Source organism: Chaetodon trifascialis, chromosome 7, assembly GCF_039877785.1.
Source record: "Chaetodon trifascialis isolate fChaTrf1 chromosome 7, fChaTrf1.hap1, whole genome shotgun sequence".
NCBI classification, from domain to species: Eukaryota; Metazoa; Chordata; class Actinopteri; order Chaetodontiformes; family Chaetodontidae; genus Chaetodon; species Chaetodon trifascialis.
Window position 1 is genome coordinate 14550875 of NC_092062.1, and position 21413 is coordinate 14572287.

Sequence of the window (21413 nt, forward strand, 5' to 3'; positions counted from 1 at the left end):
ATCCTCTTCAGGCATAAATATCAGCACCTGGGTATAACCCTTAAATCTGTGCTGTGATGTTCACTGAAGACACAATTCATTCGTGTCTCACCTGCCTACACTTACATTGATTTAGGCTATGTCAAAAAAGAGACACAAAATGTAAGACCTGAAATTTTAATGTAAGCTTATATATTTCTCAAATGTTTGGTACAGCAGTACATAGCAAGGAGACATAATTATTAAGTGCTGTTATGAAGGGCCTTTTTTTTCTTCATAATATGATGTTCAGCAGCAAATTGTCAGTGTTAGAAAGTTATGTAATACAGTTTCCTGAAAGTACTCACTGCAAGTCAGCTACTCCCACCACTCCCCAACACCTTTACTGAACATGTGATGGCAGGAAATGTCAGCAGCAGCAGCAGCAGCAGCAGCAGCAGCAGCAGCAGCAGCAGCAGCAGCAGCAGCAGCAGCAGCAAAACAGTAAGAACTTCTTTATCATCAGGTGTAGAGGAATAAAAGAACAACACTTGTTGTGTCAAAACAAAAAACCCTTAAAAACTATATGCTGTATGTGAGAAATTTCTCGGTTAATGCACTGGCGTGTTTCTATAATACCCCTTTTTTGGAATTTGTCTCACATGATCACCAACACAACACAGAGGAACAGCATTTAAAAATCCAGTTTCAAATAGATCTGTTTATCTGCTCTGATGTGTTTATCAGAGCTGTTTGAAACACCCCTGAGGTTATATTATACTAGATAAACAGAGGAGGACACAGACTGTTTGATATCATCACAACATTTACATGTTATAAAGATGAAAACCTCCAGTTTATACAATAAAAGTACCATAGTTTGATCTGGTTCAGACTTCACTGTCTTCGGAACTGTTAAAGCATGTGTCATGCTATGCACTCCACTGATGATTTCCAACCTGTGGACTCCTCATCAGCTGCTTGGAAGAAATGGACCACTGGATGGCAGCAAACTTCCTCCAGCTGAGCAGGAAGAAAACTGAGATCTTGGTTGTAGGTGCTGAAGCACAGACACTGCTCCTGAGTGAGTACCAGGAGTCCAGATCATTAAAAGCAAGTGACCAGATTGAAAACCTTAATCATGGATAGTGGACTCGATTTTAATGATCAGTGGCATTTCCAAGGTATTTCCAACTCCTAGATAGATAGATAGATAGATAGATAGATAGATAGATAGATAGATAGATAGATAGATAGATAGATAGATAGATAGATAGATAGATAGATAGATAGATAGATAGAACTTATTGTGACTTAGCTGCATTCAAAAATAACCACCAAGCCATTTTCTCAGTAGCTCACCAGATGGCAGGCTCTTCATTTTGGAAACAACATGACCTTTTGCTGTGGTACCACACATCTGCCTGACTTTTCAGTTTTTGCCCTTGTGGTGACCACATGTAAGATACCTTGCCCCATATATGACCTCGGCACTCCTTACACTCTGTCGTGGCTCAGTCTCACAAATTTCTCAGCTCCAGCCTATATGGGAAAAGCAAGCATTATTTTTTCACCTCTTATCCAGCAGCGAAAGAATATTTAGCCAAATGGACACGCTTCTCCAGTATTCAACAAAACACATCAGGCAATTGATCATTTATATAATCAAATGTTGGCTAGTGGTCAAAAACACTGATTAATTGGTCAAATTACCTGTCAGTTACAATTCAAACCTTCAAGACTTCAATCTTTAGGATGTCGTTTTGGGCATTCTTGAAGTCAAACCGCTGTTTGAAAACAGCAGACCTGCAGCCTGCACAAACATGCAGTTATCTGTCTGTCTGTTATGATGTAATGCCATTGCTCAAATGTAAAAGGAAAGCAACATTATCTTATTACGTAAGCACAATTTATTTTTCATTACATAAATGTATCACATAATTTGGCAATTCTATGCTATATACTTTTGTCTCATTTGCACGCAAGTGTGAATGTCTCATTGACTCATGATGATGCCGCGGCAGGTGTTCCTCTTCCTCCTCCTCTTCTCCTGCTCTTTGGGAACTCGCAAATGAAAAACATGGTGGCTTCACACTCCACACGACCCCATGATCCAGTGCTGTGCAGCTCCACGCAGCTGGAGTTTGTGCTGGGAGACACTCTGGAATGTAAGTCCTCCTCTGGGCCCCAAGCTGCAAACCCCTGCAGAGGGCTGGAGTCTGCATAAACATAGCTGCTAGTTCCGCCCTGCTGACAACAAACAAACACAGGAAGTAATAAACAGAGATCATTGGGGAATAATTAGAAAGTGACTATAGGTCATCAGTGTTTGACCGGGTTTCAGGAGAATTTGGCCCTCAGTACTCATCCTGCTTTATAAAACAATGGCAAAGAGGAGCAAGAACAAAACCTCCACCTGCTGCAGTGTGTGTGAGCATCATGGAGACCACTTACTGTGTCCTTGCTTTGAGCCTGCACTCCTACATAAACTCTTGTCAGTCCTGCCTGACTGACATAGTCTGCCATGAGATGGTTGGTGCTGCTGGTTTTTGGCATGGCCAGGGTGCCTCCTCTTAGCTTGCAGTTCATTGAAGCCTCTCTGAACCTCTTGGGCTCCTTGACCAGCAGGTAGTACCTCTCTTCTGTTTCCTTCAGCCCCAAGATGACTGCACAGGACCGGATTACAGGTTAAAGGTCATTAGAAGTTAAGATATTTACATGTTTTCTGTAATAATCTATGAACTTGTTTTGTTTGCAAAGAACTTGTGTGTGTAAAGCTAAAATTAAACAAAAATAATGTATTTAGTAACACAAAGTAAAACAAATCAGAAGCCAGTGGTCCAGTGCAAAACATTTTCTATAGCAGGCTATTGATGTAAACTTTAGCATCATGTTCATTCACAGGGTTTGCCAGACCATTGATGTGGCATTATGAATAAAAATAAGGATGCATTTTTTTAGGATCCATATGGCGGCCCCAGCTGAAATCACAGGAAAGAGCCAGAAAAATAGAGAAAGAGGCTGTGTTGTTGTTGCCAAAGTTCATGAAATAACATGCAAGGAGTGAGCACAGGCATGTAATTGATTAAAACTGTTGAGGATATTGCTGTCACTTGACATACTGTAGTGTGTGCTGAGCCACAGATATCATACCATTCAGCACTCACCGTTCTTCACAAACTTGACAGCGTCCCTCAGCTTGCCTACATTGACATCCAGTTGTCCGACCACCTTCCTGTACCTGCCACAGTCACACGTTGTGCCTGATGGATTAAGAGTCCACATGTGATTTGAGTGTGCACGGCATGTAACAGCAAAGAATGTCCTTCCTGCACCACCTTTGGATTTATGCTGTTACTTGAGTTGTGCTGTTATTATTATTACGGGTTGGGCAAAGGGTAAATATTTATGATATATTTACTGTGATTTATTGTGTTCAATTTCTTAACTTGTTCACTGATGTTTTGACTTATTTGATATGGCGTGTGTATGATGTAATACGTATATGAGTGGATGCGTGGGGTAACCGGAAATGCCTTCACCTGAACGATTGAAATTTGTCTCAGCGGTAGCCCCGTAGTTACGCTTGTACAGAGGAAATAAGTTTGAAGGTAGCTGGCGGGCGCTAGAGTTTGCATGTCGTTACTCTGTTTGTAACTCGGATTGCACTTTGTTTGAACTATATGAGAACCCTTTCTTTTTGACTGAAGAAATGATTATCGGATTGTTATCCCGCATTCCTTGGAGAGCGCAGCGAGGTATGATTATGATTGCATGAAGTGATTTTATGCCTATGTTATTCATGTAGTGTGATATTTATATGTAGTGGTTAATTTAGCAGTGTGTGAACTGAGTGAAATGTTTGTATTTGTTTCAACGCAGTTTTCACGGTGCTTCGGTGATGATGATGATGATGATGATGATGATGATGATGATTCAGCGAACAATAAAGACACCTTATGCATCAGTCCGGACTCTCTCTCTCTCATTTCGGATCCAAGGGTTGCTGCATGCACTATGACTGACAACACCGCAGTCTTATAGTGTAAGATGTTACAGTAGAGGACAACTGTGCTTTTCTATTGCATGATGTGAGCTGGATTAGAGCCTGGTACAAGAGCCTCTTTGCGGACAAGTCCCTGTCGCTTCATGGCAAAAGCCTCCTCCACCCTCGCCCTGGGTTATTTAAATTCCACTGCAGGATATTTGCCACGCTCTCTGCTGATATGTATTGTCCCTCCTGATGCTCTGCCAGGCCTGTAGCGCAGCAGTCTTCTCTGCTCGTTTGTCCCACGGCTGCTTTTCAGCAGGTGAAACATGTTATTGGGTCAACTGAGGTGAGGTGCTGCATGGTTAGAAAATTTGGGAACTTCCGTGTTTATGAAATGGGGGATAAAACACACTAAAGTTATAAATCTTCATAGTGATCATTTGATTTAAAGTCCAGCGTGCCAGAATAGAAGGCTCAATAAACACAGGCAATGAAACACATCATAGTCCTAATATTTTCTGACAGCTGAGTAATACTTAATGTCGCTCTGCTGTTTTTGGGCAGTAGGGAGCATCTCCAAGAATGTCTGGAGTCATTTTTCAGGGGCTGGCCACAAGCTAATTGTATTCTTTATTGCAATCAAACAAATACAGTGTGCTCAGCTCTGCATTTACCGGTTGAAACCCACAAGACTGACTGTTGAGATTTCAGGGAAATACTGACACATTCTCTGTCTTAGGCTGTTTATTTGTAAATGCCAAATTGTTGCAACATCAGCGCATTGCTCTGAGAGGAGCAGATTAATGATGGATAGTCACATATAGGACGTAAGAAAAGAGATGTCTGCATGTTATAGACTTACCTGGTTTTCCTTTTAAACCAGAGGGCCCTTCCAGACCTGTGTCACCTTTATCACCTACAGACAAATAGAAACCACATGTCAGACAAGTTTTACAATTACGTCATCTGTGAACCTGGCAATCTACTTTTTCTTGTTTTTAATACCAAATAAATGATCATATTGTGATGTAGTTACAAAGGCCCACCATCAGATGGCTGTATCATACATAAAACATTTTAAATACAAGCAGGTATAGATTTACTCAGGTCATATTTTAACCTTTTGTAATCCAAATTTAATTGTTCCAAACAGACCTTAAAATGACACACATTTATTTATTTATTTATTTTTGTGGATCACACTTTATGCATTTTAGCAGCATATTGGCTTTTTGTTAATTATTATAAAACACTTATTAATGCCTTATTCTCCTTGATCATTTTCTACTCAGTCTTCAACAAAGAGTTTTCCAAAATAATCTCTTAATTACTGTTTATTGATTTTCAGTAAGGAATTTGTTGTACATGAATTACAATCTTAATAACCTAACCCTTGATAACCCCAACTCCCAGAATAAGGCACTGATAACTTACAATGACTTCAAATGAGCCAGTATGCTACTAGTATGCATGCTAATAAGAAACTAGTTCATGGTGCTATAGAGCTGTGGGTAAATTCTGCCTTTTGTGTGTGAATGTAATCCAGACCATATTCACTTATATTTATCTTAACATAAGCTTTATAGAGGGAATGAACTGACGGTTGCAAGATTTGGGGAAGTGGACTGCAGTACAAACATAACATTAGCCGGGTTTGTATGAGGAAGAACCAGAACAATATTTCATATTTGGTGTGTATATTAGCTGTTCAATCTGACCAGTTTTGTGATTCTGTGATGGAATAAACAGTTACAGTTTGAGCACAAAAAATGCTAAAACATTAATGAGAAGTGAGAAATGAGTATGTCTGACTTCAGACTTGACTTATTATGCTGTTTCCAGTATAGAAGCTCTGTGGATTATTAAAATAAAATGCGACCAAATATGCAATACAGTGTTGCCTCTAGGGTACAATTCCCTCTAAACGGTCTTGCTGCAGTTAGTTGGTTGGTTTTCCACATGAATTCACTAATTACCCATGGTTTTATAATTTATAGCTTTAGACAGTTGTTCTTTGGCCCAAGGATAATGGACACTCTGTACATGCGCTAATAATAAGCAGACATATGCATAGAATTATAGCAAATACACAGGATACTGCCTCATGTCATAATAATCGGGAATGAACTTACCTCATGTAAACATAGAAATTAACTTCTTTCTCTTATATGATCAACATTCTAGACAAGAGTAACAAAATTTTAGTTCGACATTCAACCTGAAAATGTGTTTTTTTTCCCCAGGTGTTTCATGAAGCTCAGGCGCTCAGGATCAAAGAAAATCCAAACCTGTGACCTCACTCCTTTGCCTGAGATGGCTGATCCACAGCCACTTTCCTGTAAGTGTATTAAACATAATGAATACTGAGAGAAGTGAATGCCTAGAGAGGCAGGGGAACATGGCCGCTCATAAAAATAAAGATAAAGATAGAAATTGTTTCAGCCACCCTGGGCAAAGTAATTGAATGACATCATACTGTAGGATTATGTTTCCTTCTATCTTTGGATCTGATAGCTTAAAACATAAAAGAAGTGCGGGGAAAATCTGTACTTTTTAAAGAAAAAACTGCAGTTGGCTTGAAGAAATTCCTCCCTGTGTGTATTAGTCTTGGGACTAATTAAGTTTGCTGATTTGTGTAGAAATATCCATTTGACTTCTTTTAATGTTTAGAGTCTGTGGTTCTGGAGCAGCTGTCCAAGCTGAGGAGGAGTTCAGGGAACTATATTTCTTCTTTTAGGCAATTACTGTGAAAAGTCATTAAGATCCTGTTGAACCTCACAGCTACAATTTATTTTTGACCCTTTTTGTCGCCTGTTGTTGACAACGGAAAAAGTTTCATGCCACGGGAACAAAGACACAATTATAGACTTGTTGGCTATAAAGTTCATCAATCTTTCTGTCATGTTTTTTTTTAAAGGACACTGAGGGTTGAAAGCTTTCCGTCTCTCATTTGATCACTGTACGCTGTCCTGTATGTGTAGAGAGACATGAGCTTTTCTTCATTATACCCATGTCTCCAATAGGCCCCATCTTTCCTGTGTGGCCCACTTCTCCATCAAGGCCTGTCTCTCCTGGCACTCCTGTGGAAGAAGACAGAGAATAACCGAAGGTGAGGGGATGAGCAGGAGGAGGAGGAGGAGGAGGAGGAACATATGGAGAGGACTGGACACACTTGAGATAAAGACATCTCATCATGTCAGTGTGCATAATATACGGAAAAGAAAGCAAATATGGTCGACATCACTGTCAGGTTTCTCATATTCTTAGCATAATGTTTTTCAGGGCTTTCATCGTTTCTCTTTTGTTTTCTTTTTTCTTTTGTCTTGTTTGTTTCAAGCCTGATCAACATAATCGCGTGCTCTCATCTCGTCGTCTCGAGAATTGTCTCTACGAGCCCTGAGGTTTTTTTACAACCACCGCGGCATAGTTTGGTTCCTAAATTGACGCTGTAGTTGTTATTATTAGTATGCCAGTAAATAAATTAGAGGAAAAAATGCTGATTTATTTCAAGCACTAACCAAAGCACTTTGTGTTGAGAGGCTGTTTGCGGAGTGATGATAGTCTGTGAGAAAGTGAGCATTGTTGCAGGATATGGTTTCACCAAAGTGGAACACGGAACGTAAATGCATGCGATTATTGTTTATTCGTGTATTTTTATTGTTTTTCAGAAAAATGTTCTAATGCACAAATCATGAGCTGAGTTGAGTCTTTTATGTGGCAGATTACAGACAATTCAATCCAGTTAAGGGTGCTCAGAGGGGAAGGTGGATCATCTTGGATGTTACAGTGAAAGTGTAGGACAAAAAATATGAGACTAAGGGAGAGAGATTGTGTACATGGCTCACTCTTGCTCTCTATCTGTGTGTGTGTGTGTGTGTGTGTGTGTGTGTGTGTGTGTGTGTGTGTGTGTGTGTGTGTGTGTGTGTGTGTGTGTGCGTGCGCACGAGTATGGGAAAACTACAGAGCAGTCTGAGGCTTTCTGCCAGCGCTTGAATGAGTATTTCCTCAGGAAACTATTCAACTGGAAATTGATGGTGTTTGAAATACTAAGTGACGCACTGGAGAAGCCTATTGCTATTAGAGGGATTGGCCACACACACACACACACACACACACACACACACACACACACACACACACACACACACACACACACACACACGCACAGCCAGCTATTCACTTCTATTTCCCACTCATGTTGATGTTCTACTTGATGATTTGTGAGAAGTGTTGGCGAAAGGTGTGAGGTCTTATGGATTGTGTGAGGTCTGGTACAAGTTCTGGCCTATGGGAAACATCACTATTTCACTATAATCTGTGTGCAGTTTTTGCACAGTTTTCAGCATGAATGCCTGAGAAGCTGCATCACAAAGTAAATATTTTGACAGTACTGACCTGAGAACTGATTGTGATAAGTGATTATAGGTGTTTGCTTTTAGCTATATAGAGAATCTGTTGGTATCTTGTTATTCCTTCAGTGTCTATAAAAGTTGACTAATGTTGTTTTCGCAGTGCTTATGCTTGCCAGTTAAACCGTCTATCTCAACGTCCAGATAACAGTCCTTCCTATCACTGCAGTCGCTCTTTATAATGGCCAACCCCCCCCAACTGGTTTAACGTCTGGATTCTCCAGCAGCTGGAGGATAAAGGAGGCGGAGGGCACATTTTTCATTCCAATCACGGAGCCTAAGACACATTTCAAATAACCATAGGCTATTGAAGGCTCAACATAACAAAAACACAAGAGCTTAAAATGCTCAGCAGACCTTAGATCAGAGCAAATATGAATGCTGGTATTTCCGCTTTAACACCGAAAACCACTGAAAAACGTTACCAGCAGTGTTAAGTAAAGCACAATTAACAATTGCAGAAAAACAGCCCGTTTGTTGACGTCAACAAGCTTGGTGCAACAAATTGTTTTTGTTGCCCACCAGAGTATTCACAGTCATGTATTCCCTTTTAACATTCCAAAATTAAGCAACTGTTTCCTGTAAAAGAGTTTAAATTAAGACAGGGAATACATGCGTCATCTGTTGAGCCGTAGACTTACTTATAAAGTCATCATAGGAACTTGTATTCATTCCTACAATAAGCATACACACAGAAAAACCATAATGATCGGGTTTGCTATACTGTTGAAAAACATCTACAGAGTTCAGGAGTTGAAAAAAGGTTCACATACATATACTTTTTTTCTTCTTTACACTTTCGGAAAAGACTCAATCATTCCTGGCATTTGTCTCTTACACAGTCTGATGAGAGAGGTGTGTGTTTGTTGTTTTTAAGTGTGTGCATCCATGTGTGTGTGTGTGTGACGACCTCTGTGTGAAATGATTTAATAAAACAAACATCTGCAGAGAACAAGAGGGCAGCCAGGAACCAGTGCTTTTACACAGTGCATGTGTGTATTTGCAGTTATGTACTGTGTGTTTTGTGTCTACTATGGACTGACACATCTGTGTGTGTGTGTGTGTGTGTGTGTGTGTGTGTGTGTGTGTGTGTGTGTGTGTGTGTGTGTGTGTGTGTGTGTGTGTGCAGACATCTGTGTCTATGATATGACCAGTTGGTTGGCCAGCTAGTCTACCAGCCCAGTTGGAACGCACATAGCGAAGCAGGACGCCACTGCTTTCCTCAGCAGCAATTAACAAGTCTGCTTCCTCCATAGAAACACAGCAGTGCAGGTCTGTCTGTCTGTCTGTCTGTCTGTCTGTCTGTCTGTCTGTCTGTCTGTCTGTCTGTCTGTCTGTCTGTCTGTCTTTTCAGGGCAGAGCAGGCCTCTGCATCTGCTGCACAGCAAAGGAAAGTCTAGAGCAGGAGAGGCAAAAGCTGCTGCCAAGGCAAAGTCATGCAGGCTTTCTAGGAGCTCACAGGGTAGAAACTAAGATACGGTATGTTTTTCCAGGGTACAGCAGCCATGCAAATGACACTTTTGTGTTATAGATGGGTGAAGTCAGACCTTCTGCTTCTGTGCAAACATACAGAGGATGTGACGTCTTCCCACACATTACTTTTGCTGGTTTTTTTTCATGCTTTCTGTTGTCTTTCGCCCTTGTTACGTATGTTTCAAGCATGCTAATAAACAGAAACACATGATTTTTTTTCAGTAATACTGCTCATACATGTATTCAAAATTAAATGTATGTTAAACTGGGAAGTGGCTATTTTTTGTGCTGTGTGGTAGCAAAGTAGACTTTATTGTTGATCAGATCTTTGCACCAATAGAGAAGGGTACAGCAAAAATTGTTCTGTCTTGCTTCAGAGTACAGGGTTATTTCTTTCAAATTCCTGAACTAAGGGAAACTTTACTGGAATGAAGTGATATTATCTCCTCTCACCAGCAGAGTTTTTTGTAACAAAAATAGGACTTGAGGGCTGAATATGACGCCAAACGCCTTGTTAGGCTAACAATCCAAAAAAGAAGCATTGTGTTTGGCTCCAGCTGTGTCATTGTGTGAATATTAATCAGCTGAACCTTGCAAAGTTTAGTGCAACCACAATCAACACCAAGCAATGCACTGTCAGCTACAGTTTCTCCATGTCACTGTTAGTCGACCACTCTCAGCTCCAAGTTTCTTTTTCAAGTTGTGTCTCATTCTGCTGTGACTCATCAAGTCATCCAGCTAATGTGGGTGTCATTAAAACAGACCTGGAGTCACTGTGATTATGCTAACATTTGTCCACTGCATCATCCTCAACCACAGTCTGATAACAAACCAGACTTCATTTTATTTGGACTGTAACACTGGCCTTAAAGGGGAACGCCTCCATGTTCACAGGTCTTGGGGAGAAATAGTACAGATGTAAAAAAGTTGTAGAAAACTTTTTGTTGAGAGTGATGTCACATGGCTGAGGCTGAAGTTGAAAATGAAAAACAAAGCTTAGCTGTGTGAGAGTGACCACTGAGTTTAGACCTCTGTAGCCCACTCCTCATCTTTGCTTGAGGCTAGCAGTCCAAGGCTACATCAACCACTCCCAGCATGTCACACCTGAATCTCTGATGTGCCAGTGATTGAGTTGCATTGTGGGTAATGTAGGCGCCAGGGTTTGAATAGTATAGCTCTGGTTCTGCTGCATCACTTTTCCTACAATGTTGTAGGAATACAGTGTTGATTCGGTGGAGCAGCGTACATTTAAGAGGGACGTGTTTCGTCTTGTCTTTGTCCATAGTGTAGCCATTCATGGATGAATAAATTGAGCCAACCCCCCCCCCAACATAAACAGCATTTGTATACAGATGGATGAATGCTAGATACCTGGAAGTCCTGGTGGTCCATCCTTACCCAGTTTTCCCACATCTCCCTCCTCACCAATCTCACCTTGGTCTCCTGGATTAAAAAAGGAGAGACAGTAAAGGAGAGAAAGTGTGAAAGGGGATTTGATATACTTTAGGAGAGCATGTTTCCCAATATGTCATACACGTGTCTCTTTAGCCGGGTCTGTCAGAGGCATGCTGGTAAGATACCTGAATATATGTAGTAGTGTATACAGCTGGTTTACGTTCCCAATGTGACAGGGATTAAATCTGCATATTCCCACTCACCGCTGGCATGGATGAAAACCATCACAGGCTGATGATACATTATCGAAACTAACAATTGGCCAAGCACAACAACAGCACTGCGTTGGGTTAGTGAGTGTTTGTGTGCAAGATTCAATGCAGGCCCAGTTGCGGGTTTGGAAGTCCTACTGTAGAGTCAAGTTTGAATGAACTGTGGATGTTTATTATCATTTTTTTACTCTTCATATTCCATTTCAATATATCCAAGACGCAATCATTTTCAAAAACACAATAGCTCCTTTTAACACAAGTCTAGCTGTAACCCTGTCTCCCAGAAATTCTGTTTCTATACAGCTAATTTACATTCATAATTGTGTTGTGCTGACAAACGTAATTGCTGCCTAGATTATGTTCAGAGTCAACGTTTGTTTGAGTAAATGAAACACTACATTTATGTACCGTGGTGGAGTCACGGAGAGGTGGCTGGGGTCGATGGCAAGCGTACAAAGTGCAGGACTGTAACACCAGAATTCAGGGTTCACGTCCAGAGTGTGGTCAGGTTTAGGCAACAAAAGCAGTTTGGTTAATGTTCGGGAAAGATTGTGATTACTCTTGACTTCTTCTGTATTAAAATAGACGATGATCTTTCCCTGACAAGTGCTGTCAGTGCCTAAATATCACCATAAAAAAGTTGAATAATGCTGTGGTCAGTGCGAGTGGAGAATGCATTGCGATTGTCTGTTTTAGTGGAAAACAAATGACATTTTTGCAACTTGCAAGGTACATTAATTAACAGTATTTCCTCATCACATTAATAGAAAACATAATTCAGTCTGCATCACAGTTTTTAAAAGCAGTTAGTTTGGGCAAATCTGAGATCTTCTGGTAGGTTGTTCCAGCAGTGGACGGCATAATAACTCAATGCAGCTTCACCATGTTTTGTTCTTACTTTAGTAATAGTAATACCATTTCAAGATTTAGAAACAGCCAGCAGTAGCTTTAAGTCACTTCTATGACTGACTGACTGGTAGCCAGTGCAGAGACCTGGTTGTAGTGTGTTCATCTTTCCTATTTAAACCTACTTGAGATGGCGGCATGACTTTCTAAATCCTGTTTGGACATGTATACTTGATATCTTGTAATAATTTTAAGATGGTTAGTCAAGCCAATGATTGTTATTGGCTTGATATGGCGGCTCAACGGACATTACAATCAATAAGGACGAGATTTCTAACTTGTTTTTTCACTGAAAAGAGTTAAGATGAACATCCACTTTTAGCCTTGACACAACACAGTTTACAGAGTTGAAATATCTCTGGTGGGTCCACTGCTTGAGAGCTCTTGGCAAGACATCTTGGGAGGTTTTCAGAGTGTCTGTTAGGGCTGTAATTTTGCCCCAGTTGTTGATGCCAACAGCATTTTATATCTTTTTAAGTGCCGGGCTTTGAAATGAAGGATTGTAACAAACCCCCTCTATTAGCCTGGAGGAGTACTTAGGAAAATTGATTATTCAATTCTGCACACTGTGTAGATATTTCAAGTAACCTAAATCACTGCAATTTCAAGTATTTCTGCCTGCATGACATTATTCCCTTTTCTGGACTATTGAAATGAAACCATGTAGAGAAAATGTACCAATATGCCTCCTTGTTTGGTTAAGGTGTCAAATCACAGAGCGATTTCTCACACCAAATGCAGTGTATTCTGGCAGCACGTTAGACAGCAGTAGGACCACTTTATGTGACAAAAGTGAGTAAAAGCGAATTCAAGTGGAGCCAGGGACAAAGTGTTTTTCCTCACATCTCAATAAAAAATCAAAAGTCGGTAAATCTATTTAAAAACACTGAAGTCAAAGTACCAGTAACTGCAATAAAAGTATTTTTGTTGAAAAGTAAAAAAAAAAACAAAAACAACCAACAATTGTGTGGAATTTTTTTCAGCGTATGAAACACAAACGCACGTCCCTCACCCACTCACATACGCAGACGTGAGAATGCACACACTCAGAGGCCGACTCTGGTCAGTCCTATCTGGGATGAGTCTTGTACAAATAATCACTTTGGTTCAGTGGCAGCTGTCTAAATACACACTAGCACAATGGAACTTTCTTACAAGTACACAAAATTCAGAGGAAAGCTGACAAAAGATGTGCTCACTTTCTGTTGCATGTGCATGATGTCAGTGTATCCTCTTTTCTCATGCTCCCACTTTATATTTCAGCAACTAAAAAAATAGCAAGCTGAAATACATTCTCTATGTTCAAGAACTGTAAAAATCAAATCAAAGCCTCTTTAACGCTGATATATACATATATATATATACATATATATCTCTGTGCGTCGACTCCTGAAGAAGCGTCACTAACTTTCTAAAGTCATGTTTTTCTTCGCGTGAATGGAGCTGAAAAAATGGTGCTTAGCTTAACTGTTTATTTTATTAGGTCTGTCTGTCTGAATCAGCAGGGGAACAAGCTACTGGATGTTGTAAAATGGAAAACACACACAGGGAGGCATTCCCTCCAAAAGACTATGGGGTAGCAGACTGCTAGCTAATAAACTGCAGGACATTACATGCTTGGTACCTTCATCATCAGCTCTGTAAACCTGGAGCATATTCGGGGTGTTTCCTCAGAATTTTCCACTAGACTTTTTAATCTGATGCTTATACATATATTTGCATTGTGAGGACATTCAGGTGACACTCATTTACATTTACTATGAAGTCATAAACTTAATTTGTCTCATCTCCGACAGTATGAACAAACAACAGTGGAGATTGTGAGACACCAAGAACCCTAACGATTTGTTTATGTAAATATGAGCTATACGTATATGATTATACCTTTTTCTCTTCCATACGAAGACCATTTGTGTGTTTGGAGAAATCTTTGCAATTCTAAACTACTTTTTTTTACACTTTAGATGTTTTAAGTTTGCAGTTATCAAGCACATGAATCTCACTCATAGCACATTCTGAGACATACGGTACCTTTAGCTCCAGGTAGAAGGGTATTGGTGCAGACTTCTGTAGAGGCAGAAATGTAGTTGACAACGGCTGCAAACACACAGAGCGCCAACAGTCCCATCATTTGGCAGTCATTGCAGAGCGCTGAAGACGATGCTGATTTTTAGGCTTGCAAGTATTCACCAGCGCTGAAGTAAGTATCTCATACGCTGGGATGCGCGTTCTGACTAATGAGCGAACATGCAGCATTTAGGGTCAGAACAGAGCTGTGCTATTGTTTATAGAACACACACACACACACACACACACACACACACACACACACACACACACACACACTCTTGTTTATAGAATCTTATCAGTTACTTGTCATAATGTCAAACAACCCTTAATAGAGTACTGCATTCCTGTATGTCTTGCCTGTTGGAATTTGAAGCTTCCTCACAGTTCTGATCACAGAGGCGATGTGATAAATTACAGAAGGGCAAACTTATGATTCATTAATGTCTGTGGAATTTTCTGATAAATCCAGTGAAAAATCACGTAGATATTTTGGCTGAATGGTGAGTGCACAGCATGTAATAATAAACAGGGCTGAGTCAGAAGCGATTGGGGTGTTTTCTTATCAGCACCTCGTGGCCTGCAAATTTTTTCCTCTCTTCTCCTCCTCCTCTTGTCTTTTACTCTTCCTCCCACCCTTCAGACCACAAACCATTTAGTAGGAGAGGTTTACGCTTACACACACACGCGCACACAGAAACAAACTCAAACATGTACATTATGTACATGCACACATAGACAAGCCCACAAACACATAAGACGCTAAAAGTGTCCATGCACAAAAACAAAAATGCACACACACACACACACACACACACACACACACACACACACACACACACACACACACACACACACACACACACACACACACGGACAGATTCTTGCATAATTGCATCCTCTGGTTTGTCACTATGTGGTGAAAACATACAGGGATTAGAGGGTTTGGAGGCCTCAGAGGGATGGAGAGAAAGGAAAGGAGGGTGGGTGGCAGAAAATTAGAAAAGAGACAGAAAGAGAGTCACAAAGAGGGTGAAAAAGTGAGAAGAAATGAGGAATAATTGCAGAAGATGACAGAAGAAGACAGAGCAAGGAACAAAGAGGGTGAGGAAGAGAGTGTGGTCAAAGCCACATGTGCTGGCACAAAGAGGGATTTCCTTATTCAAGAGTGTTGCTTGTTGGGATGTCTAAAGCTCTCCATCAGTACGGCAAGTCATGGGGGCGTTAGTGTGTTCTGGTTTTGAAGCATGGGGTGGGGCTGATGTTATCCAAAGAAGAATAATTGAAAGAGAAACCAGGAAGATTCATCTTAATCAGACGTCAGCTATTTCTCCCTGAGGGACAGAGTTGGCCAGTTGCATCCATTTGAGGGTTTGTCGCCTTTATTGTGGTTCTAATGTTGTTTGCATTTACAGACAGAAATCTTTCAAATACATCCAGAATTGGCTGCAGAATTACAGCATTTATTTTACTGCTCACAGTCAAGTTACAGCTTATTTCAATTGCTTCAAAGGCTATGGAAATTATATATTGAAGGAAATTATATAAGCCTGTTAAACAGTCATCGTCATTAATCATCTCTTGTTGATTATAATGTTTGTTTCTTTTGGATTATCTTTGAAAATCATTTTAAACCACACGCACACACAGGCTTGAAAATATTTCTCACTAGATATCAGTGAGAGACTGACAATCAAACATTTTTTTTGGCTTCTGCCACTGTTTGCTCCAAGCTTCAAAGTCTGCATCGTTCCTGCTGAGGAATTTGTTGCTGTTGAGAGCTTTGTGTTTTGGTTCAAGAGCTCTTTTATGGCTCAGGCTTTTGGTGTCGCTGACCATAACTTAATGGCTGGTGTGGCTAGTGTTCAGTCACGGTTCAACAGAATCAACCAGTGCCAACAGCGTGTCTTTGTGTGGCGAACATGGTGTAAAAGATTTGTATGTTGTGGCTAAAGAGGAGTGCGGGGCTGGCTCATAATTCTCAATGGGTTCAGTCAGGTGATTCTTTGATCGCTAATATAAAAATGTAGAACTGTGGATGGAGGATGGGGGCCTTCCTTTGGAGGTTTTCCAGGCACGTTCAACTGGTAGGAGACCCCAGGGTAGACACACCGGGGAGATTATCATAGGTGTAGTGCTGCTGGAGCACACCAGAATGACTCCGACTGAAATTCATAGACATTATCTTAAGAGCTTGAAGAGCCAATCATCACTAAAGCATAAGTCATTCAAGAGAGCCATTAAAACAAATGGAATAGTCAAATTTGTCATAAATTTGCTGGTAACTGCCGGCAGCATTTGAGTCAGTGAATTCAATGATTTTTTTTTTTTTTCTCCAGTCTATTGCTAACTAATATCAACTAGCAAAGATGAAAAGGCAGCAAAACATCCTTTCATTCACTGTTCTGATGTTTTCTTTCTTCGTGATGCGTTTGCAAAGAAACATCACAAAGCAGCGTCTTGAACTTGGCCAGCTTGCGCCTCATCCACGGCCTGCAGGAAATGAAAGCTATCTTAGCGACGTTTTCAAAGCCTGTGAGCAGGTGAGCGTGACGTCTGCCTGCACTAACTTCTCAGGATGGATGTTTTGAATGCGGCTTCATTTCCTCGGCACAAGTAAGTAAATGATTCAAAACACACTTGAGTTCATTGGCCTATACTGCTGGTATCACGTAATGCTACTTAGCTCGCATCATAGGTGCACTCCAGTACTTAAACAAATAGCACTACACCTCTGGAGATTATATAGCTCATCTCATCTGGGAGCAACTATGTATAAACTGGAAAACAATACTGGGAGAGAGACGTCTGGACTACTCTGCTCAGCCTGCTGCCATTGTGACCCGGCCCTGTGTAACAGGCAGAGGGATGGATGTTAACAGGGCGTTGTTGTAAAAGAGCACGTATGCTCAGCCAACCTGCCCTGTATGAATAATGGTTGAATAAATGAAACAAATAGATTATATAACAAGCTCACATGTATAGCAGTAGATAGTGTATGTGTGTGTGTGTGTGTGTGTGTGTGTGTGTGTATGTGTGTGTCTGTACCATCAGTTATTAATCAGCCTTTCAATTTGTCTGGACTTTCTCTGCTATCCTGTTTCAGTCAAGGCCTGGAAAAGTGCAGCATTCCTACTCTGTATCCACACCACACACACGTTCACACACACGCATGCATGCATGCATGCACACACGCACATACAAACGCATGCACACAAACACACATATACTGTATGCATAGGAACAGCCCTGCTATCCTGAAGGCTAATTGTTTACATGTGGTTTAGATTGCGTCCTCTAATTAAGAAAGTGATTCACACTCCTGGATTGAGGGTTGACTCCATAGTGGTAACCACACCACAAAACAGCCCTGTTTTCTCTGTTGCTTCAAAACCCCATTTACAACACTGGAAGTACCATCTGTATTTTAAAACACCAGAGTAGCATAAACTGCCCACATGTGTGTCAGTGACAAATCCGTCAACAGCAACTTCAGCATATAAAATGTTTACCTAACCTCTGCTCTGAACCACATTCATTTACTGGAGAGCGTAAATGTCATAATTGGCCCAATAACGGCTGTGGAAGTGACTGCGCTGCCAGTGTTTCCTGATATTTACTGGGGATTCTTTCTCGGGAAAGCAGCAAGGCACGCAACAAACAGGAGTGACAGCCAAAGTTGCACACTAAGTGATGTGCCTCTTTGTTTTTATGATTTCACTTTTCTGAGGAAGTGAGTCAGATGATTTTCACCATCATTGAGCGATCCTCACCAGGAACCAATTAAAGTCGTGTTTCAGTTTGCTTCGGCGCTTAATCGTCTGTGTGCCCTGATGACTTCCCTACCAGCCCCCCCGAACACTGGTGGTCTTGGTACTCAGTAGTACTGTCTCTAAAAAACCTCAAATGAGTGGTTTTGTTACCAAATCTGAAATTCAACAGTTTAAAACGCTGACAAGTTGTAGTTGCTGTTGACAGCAAAATACTGGGATGGTACTAAAAAGCGAATTAAGGGTTACTTCAGTTAGGAGTCACAGTAATGCCTTTTCCATGGAGTGTTTCTTGACTCAGCTAATGTGTTTCCCAACAAGCCAAGAGCTTGCACCCTGTAAAAAGGTGTTTCTTATCCTATGATGTTTGTTGAAGTTCATCCAGCAACCAACAAGCACCCAGTTTGGCTTGGATGGAAAAAACCGGTGAAGGAAGCTAAGATGATTAAATGTTGATCATTGTATGTATGAAACAGCAGTATTCATGGGGGTAGAAGCATCTGTGGTTTCAAAGTATTGACTAATGTATTTTTTTCTAAAATAAGCAGGTAACATTTTCAGAGATAAAAGTTCAGATCCTTTTACTTCCGAGCACCTGAGGGTAGAAGTCTGTCTGTATCAATCTATATCCAGGCCTTGGGCAAGCCTGACGCACCAAAATTGTGGAAAGACCCTCTCTGTGTGGTTAGAACAACACATTCACTTCCCAGCGTCCGTCTGAAAACTCATCCCTTTGTCTTTTCCCATGAAACACTCCTACCACAGGATGAGTTCCCCTTTTTACTCACTGTGATTTCTTTCAAAAACAAATAAAAGAAACCATAGTCCAACATGAGTGTTAGTAAAATAAGCAAACTCACAGAATATTTGTTGCTGTCGACACTTCATGTCTGGCCTGGGTGTGAACTGCATCACTAGGCACAGATGTCCACACCAAATCTTAAGTTTGGTCTATAGTTAGGCACTTAGCAGCGTTGAATACAACAGCTTTCAACTTAAAAATATACAACAACAACAGCCGTACTAGAACAGACCAGAATAGAAGACAGAACTCATGCAAGCACACAAAAATAACTGACAGTAAATATAACAGTGTCATACACAGACAAGCCAGTTCAGAATAAACGCTTGACACACAGCCGTGAAGAGATTGTCAAAAGACCCGGTAAGGCCCTGCACTCCCTACGAAATGTGAAAAAATAGCAGTTAACGCCAGCAGCTAATGCTCCAAATGCCACTCACATGTTATTATTTATGTATTTTTTGGGATTCGGTGCTTTTAAGCCACTTACTCTGTTCAAGGTCACGTGCTCTGATAGGCGGATGAAGCCTATCCGAGCACATTCTGGGCAAGAGCCAGAGCACACCCTGGAGACTGGCAGCCTATTACACAGAAAAGGTGGAGCAGTTCTCTGGCATTCTGGGGACAAACTGAAAGCACATGTCTTGAAGAACTGTGCTCGCATTCAGCAGAAACATCTAAACGTTCGTCAGAGAGCACCAGTGGGTAGCATTAAGACCAGTCCAGCCTTTAAACTAGTTTCAGCTGATGACATGCACATGGAGCAAAGCAAAGGTGGTCTTGAGCATGTGCTTGTGGTGGATTACTTCACGTATTTTATGCAATTTTACCAGACCAAGAATAAATCTGGGAAGACACTCCACACTTTGTAGTTCCTGGAAAAAAAAATAAATAAATAAATAAAAAAAATCATGATCAGGGTCGGTCGCTTCAACAACTCATTCACTGACAACAGTATACCACCCACAGCGCAGCTCTGTGGAGAGATGAAATTGTACATTGATACAAGGAAGCAGACTGGAAAGAATGCTGTCCATGTAGTACATGCGTACAACATTACCATTTTTCTGTTTTATGAATAACACCCATGGGTGTTGGTTGATCTGCTGTTCAACATGAAGCCTGAGCAAGATAATCAGACACATCAGCTATCTGGATACAACCTCGGACCACAGGCAAGGATACAGAGCCCCTAAAGTCTCTCAAAGTGAGTTTTTTTTATCATCTGCACATGTTATTATTTTGTGCTAACAAGATAATGACCTCATTTTCTGTCTTCTCTTACATAATAACTTAAATATTTATGATAATTTATTATGAGATTGTAATCATACAATAAGAAGGTTTTACAGTATATGGTTGTCTTATAGTAATAATACAGGTGTATCCATTAAAAGCATTCTGTAAAAATATAGTGGATGTATTAAGAATAATAGATACTATGACCAGTATTTAAAGCATTTTTAGATATTTTATACTTTTATGATGTTAAGAGAAGACAGGAAATAAGGAGAAACAAAGGTCACAAATACAAGTTAATAACTCATGAGCACAAGATAAAATCATAACAGGATTCAGGGGCTCTGTCCAAGGGTCTCCTGCTAAAATGAAAACACGCTTTGCCTCCAAGTGCCAGCCTTCAGCCTGGAGTGTCTCAGCGAGAAACACCTTGAACACTTTGTCCATACTTTGCTTTTCAGTCAACAACTGAGAGCAACACAAGGAATGCCTTCCAGGAAAGACTGTCTGAAAACGCACGCCATCATCTCAGCATTTAATCAATATCGTCCATCTCTACAGCGGTCGGCTTTTCACTCCGCCTTTGAGTGTTGCCGTGCGGAGCAACTTTACAAACACATTTGATTTGCAATGTGGTTCTTTTCTGGCATAGCCAAGCCTTTAGTCAGAGCCATCCAATAACACAAGAATCCTGTAGCAGAACACTAACACTAACACTGCTCACAGAGCAAGACGAAGAGCCCATCTCTAAGGTCAACTAGGATAATGGAATTGAATTGCAAAGTCAGTTATTTTCATCGAGTTTCAAGTGACTTATTCAGCTGTTGAAAGAGTCCCCTGGTTACAGCTGATACATGTACAGACACATTAAACCACTGACCTGATGTAAATGGTTAGACAATGCCCGGATGCTCATATCTGTCTAAGAAATATGTTGTATAGACGAAAACTTGTCAGAAATCTCAAAATTAGGTGAAAATTTGTCATTTTTTGTTGTTTTTTGTGCCAAATTTATCTTTATCTACCAACAAAACCTTTGTATATATCCCACCTCATGGTGCTCTGGCTTACAGCTGACCTGCAGATGGAGTCCTCACAGATAGAGTTCTTCATCCTGGCCTTGTTTAAACA

The 21413-nt window shown here is 40.7% G+C and overlaps 1 protein-coding gene across 1 annotated transcript; it reads right to left on the reverse strand.

The window, feature by feature from the left end:
- Nucleotides 1-1962: 1962 nt before the first annotated feature.
- On the reverse strand, nt 1963-14535 carry colec10 (collectin sub-family member 10 (C-type lectin)). The gene is made up of 7 exons (XM_070967024.1): nt 14436-14535; nt 11203-11274; nt 6958-7029; nt 4812-4865; nt 3126-3221; nt 2413-2624; nt 1963-2205 (listed from the first exon to the last, which is right to left on the reverse strand). Exons 1-7 carry the CDS (start codon nt 14533-14535, stop codon nt 1963-1965), a joined length of 849 nt encoding a protein of 282 aa, XP_070823125.1.
- Nucleotides 14536-21413: the final 6878 nt, after the last annotated feature.

Coding starts and splice junctions, on each gene's coding strand:
- colec10 (XM_070967024.1), bottom strand. CDS start 14,535: ATGATGGGACTGTTGGCGCTCTGTGTGTTTGCAGCCGTTGTCAACTAC. Junction 11,275..14,435: donor CCTTCTACCTGGAGCTAAAG/GTACCGTATGTC, acceptor TTTTTAATCCAG/GAGACCAAGGTGAGATTGGT. Junction 3,222..4,811: donor TGGTTTAAAAGGAAAACCAG/GTAAGTCTATAA, acceptor TTAATCCATCAG/GCACAACGTGTGACTGTGGC.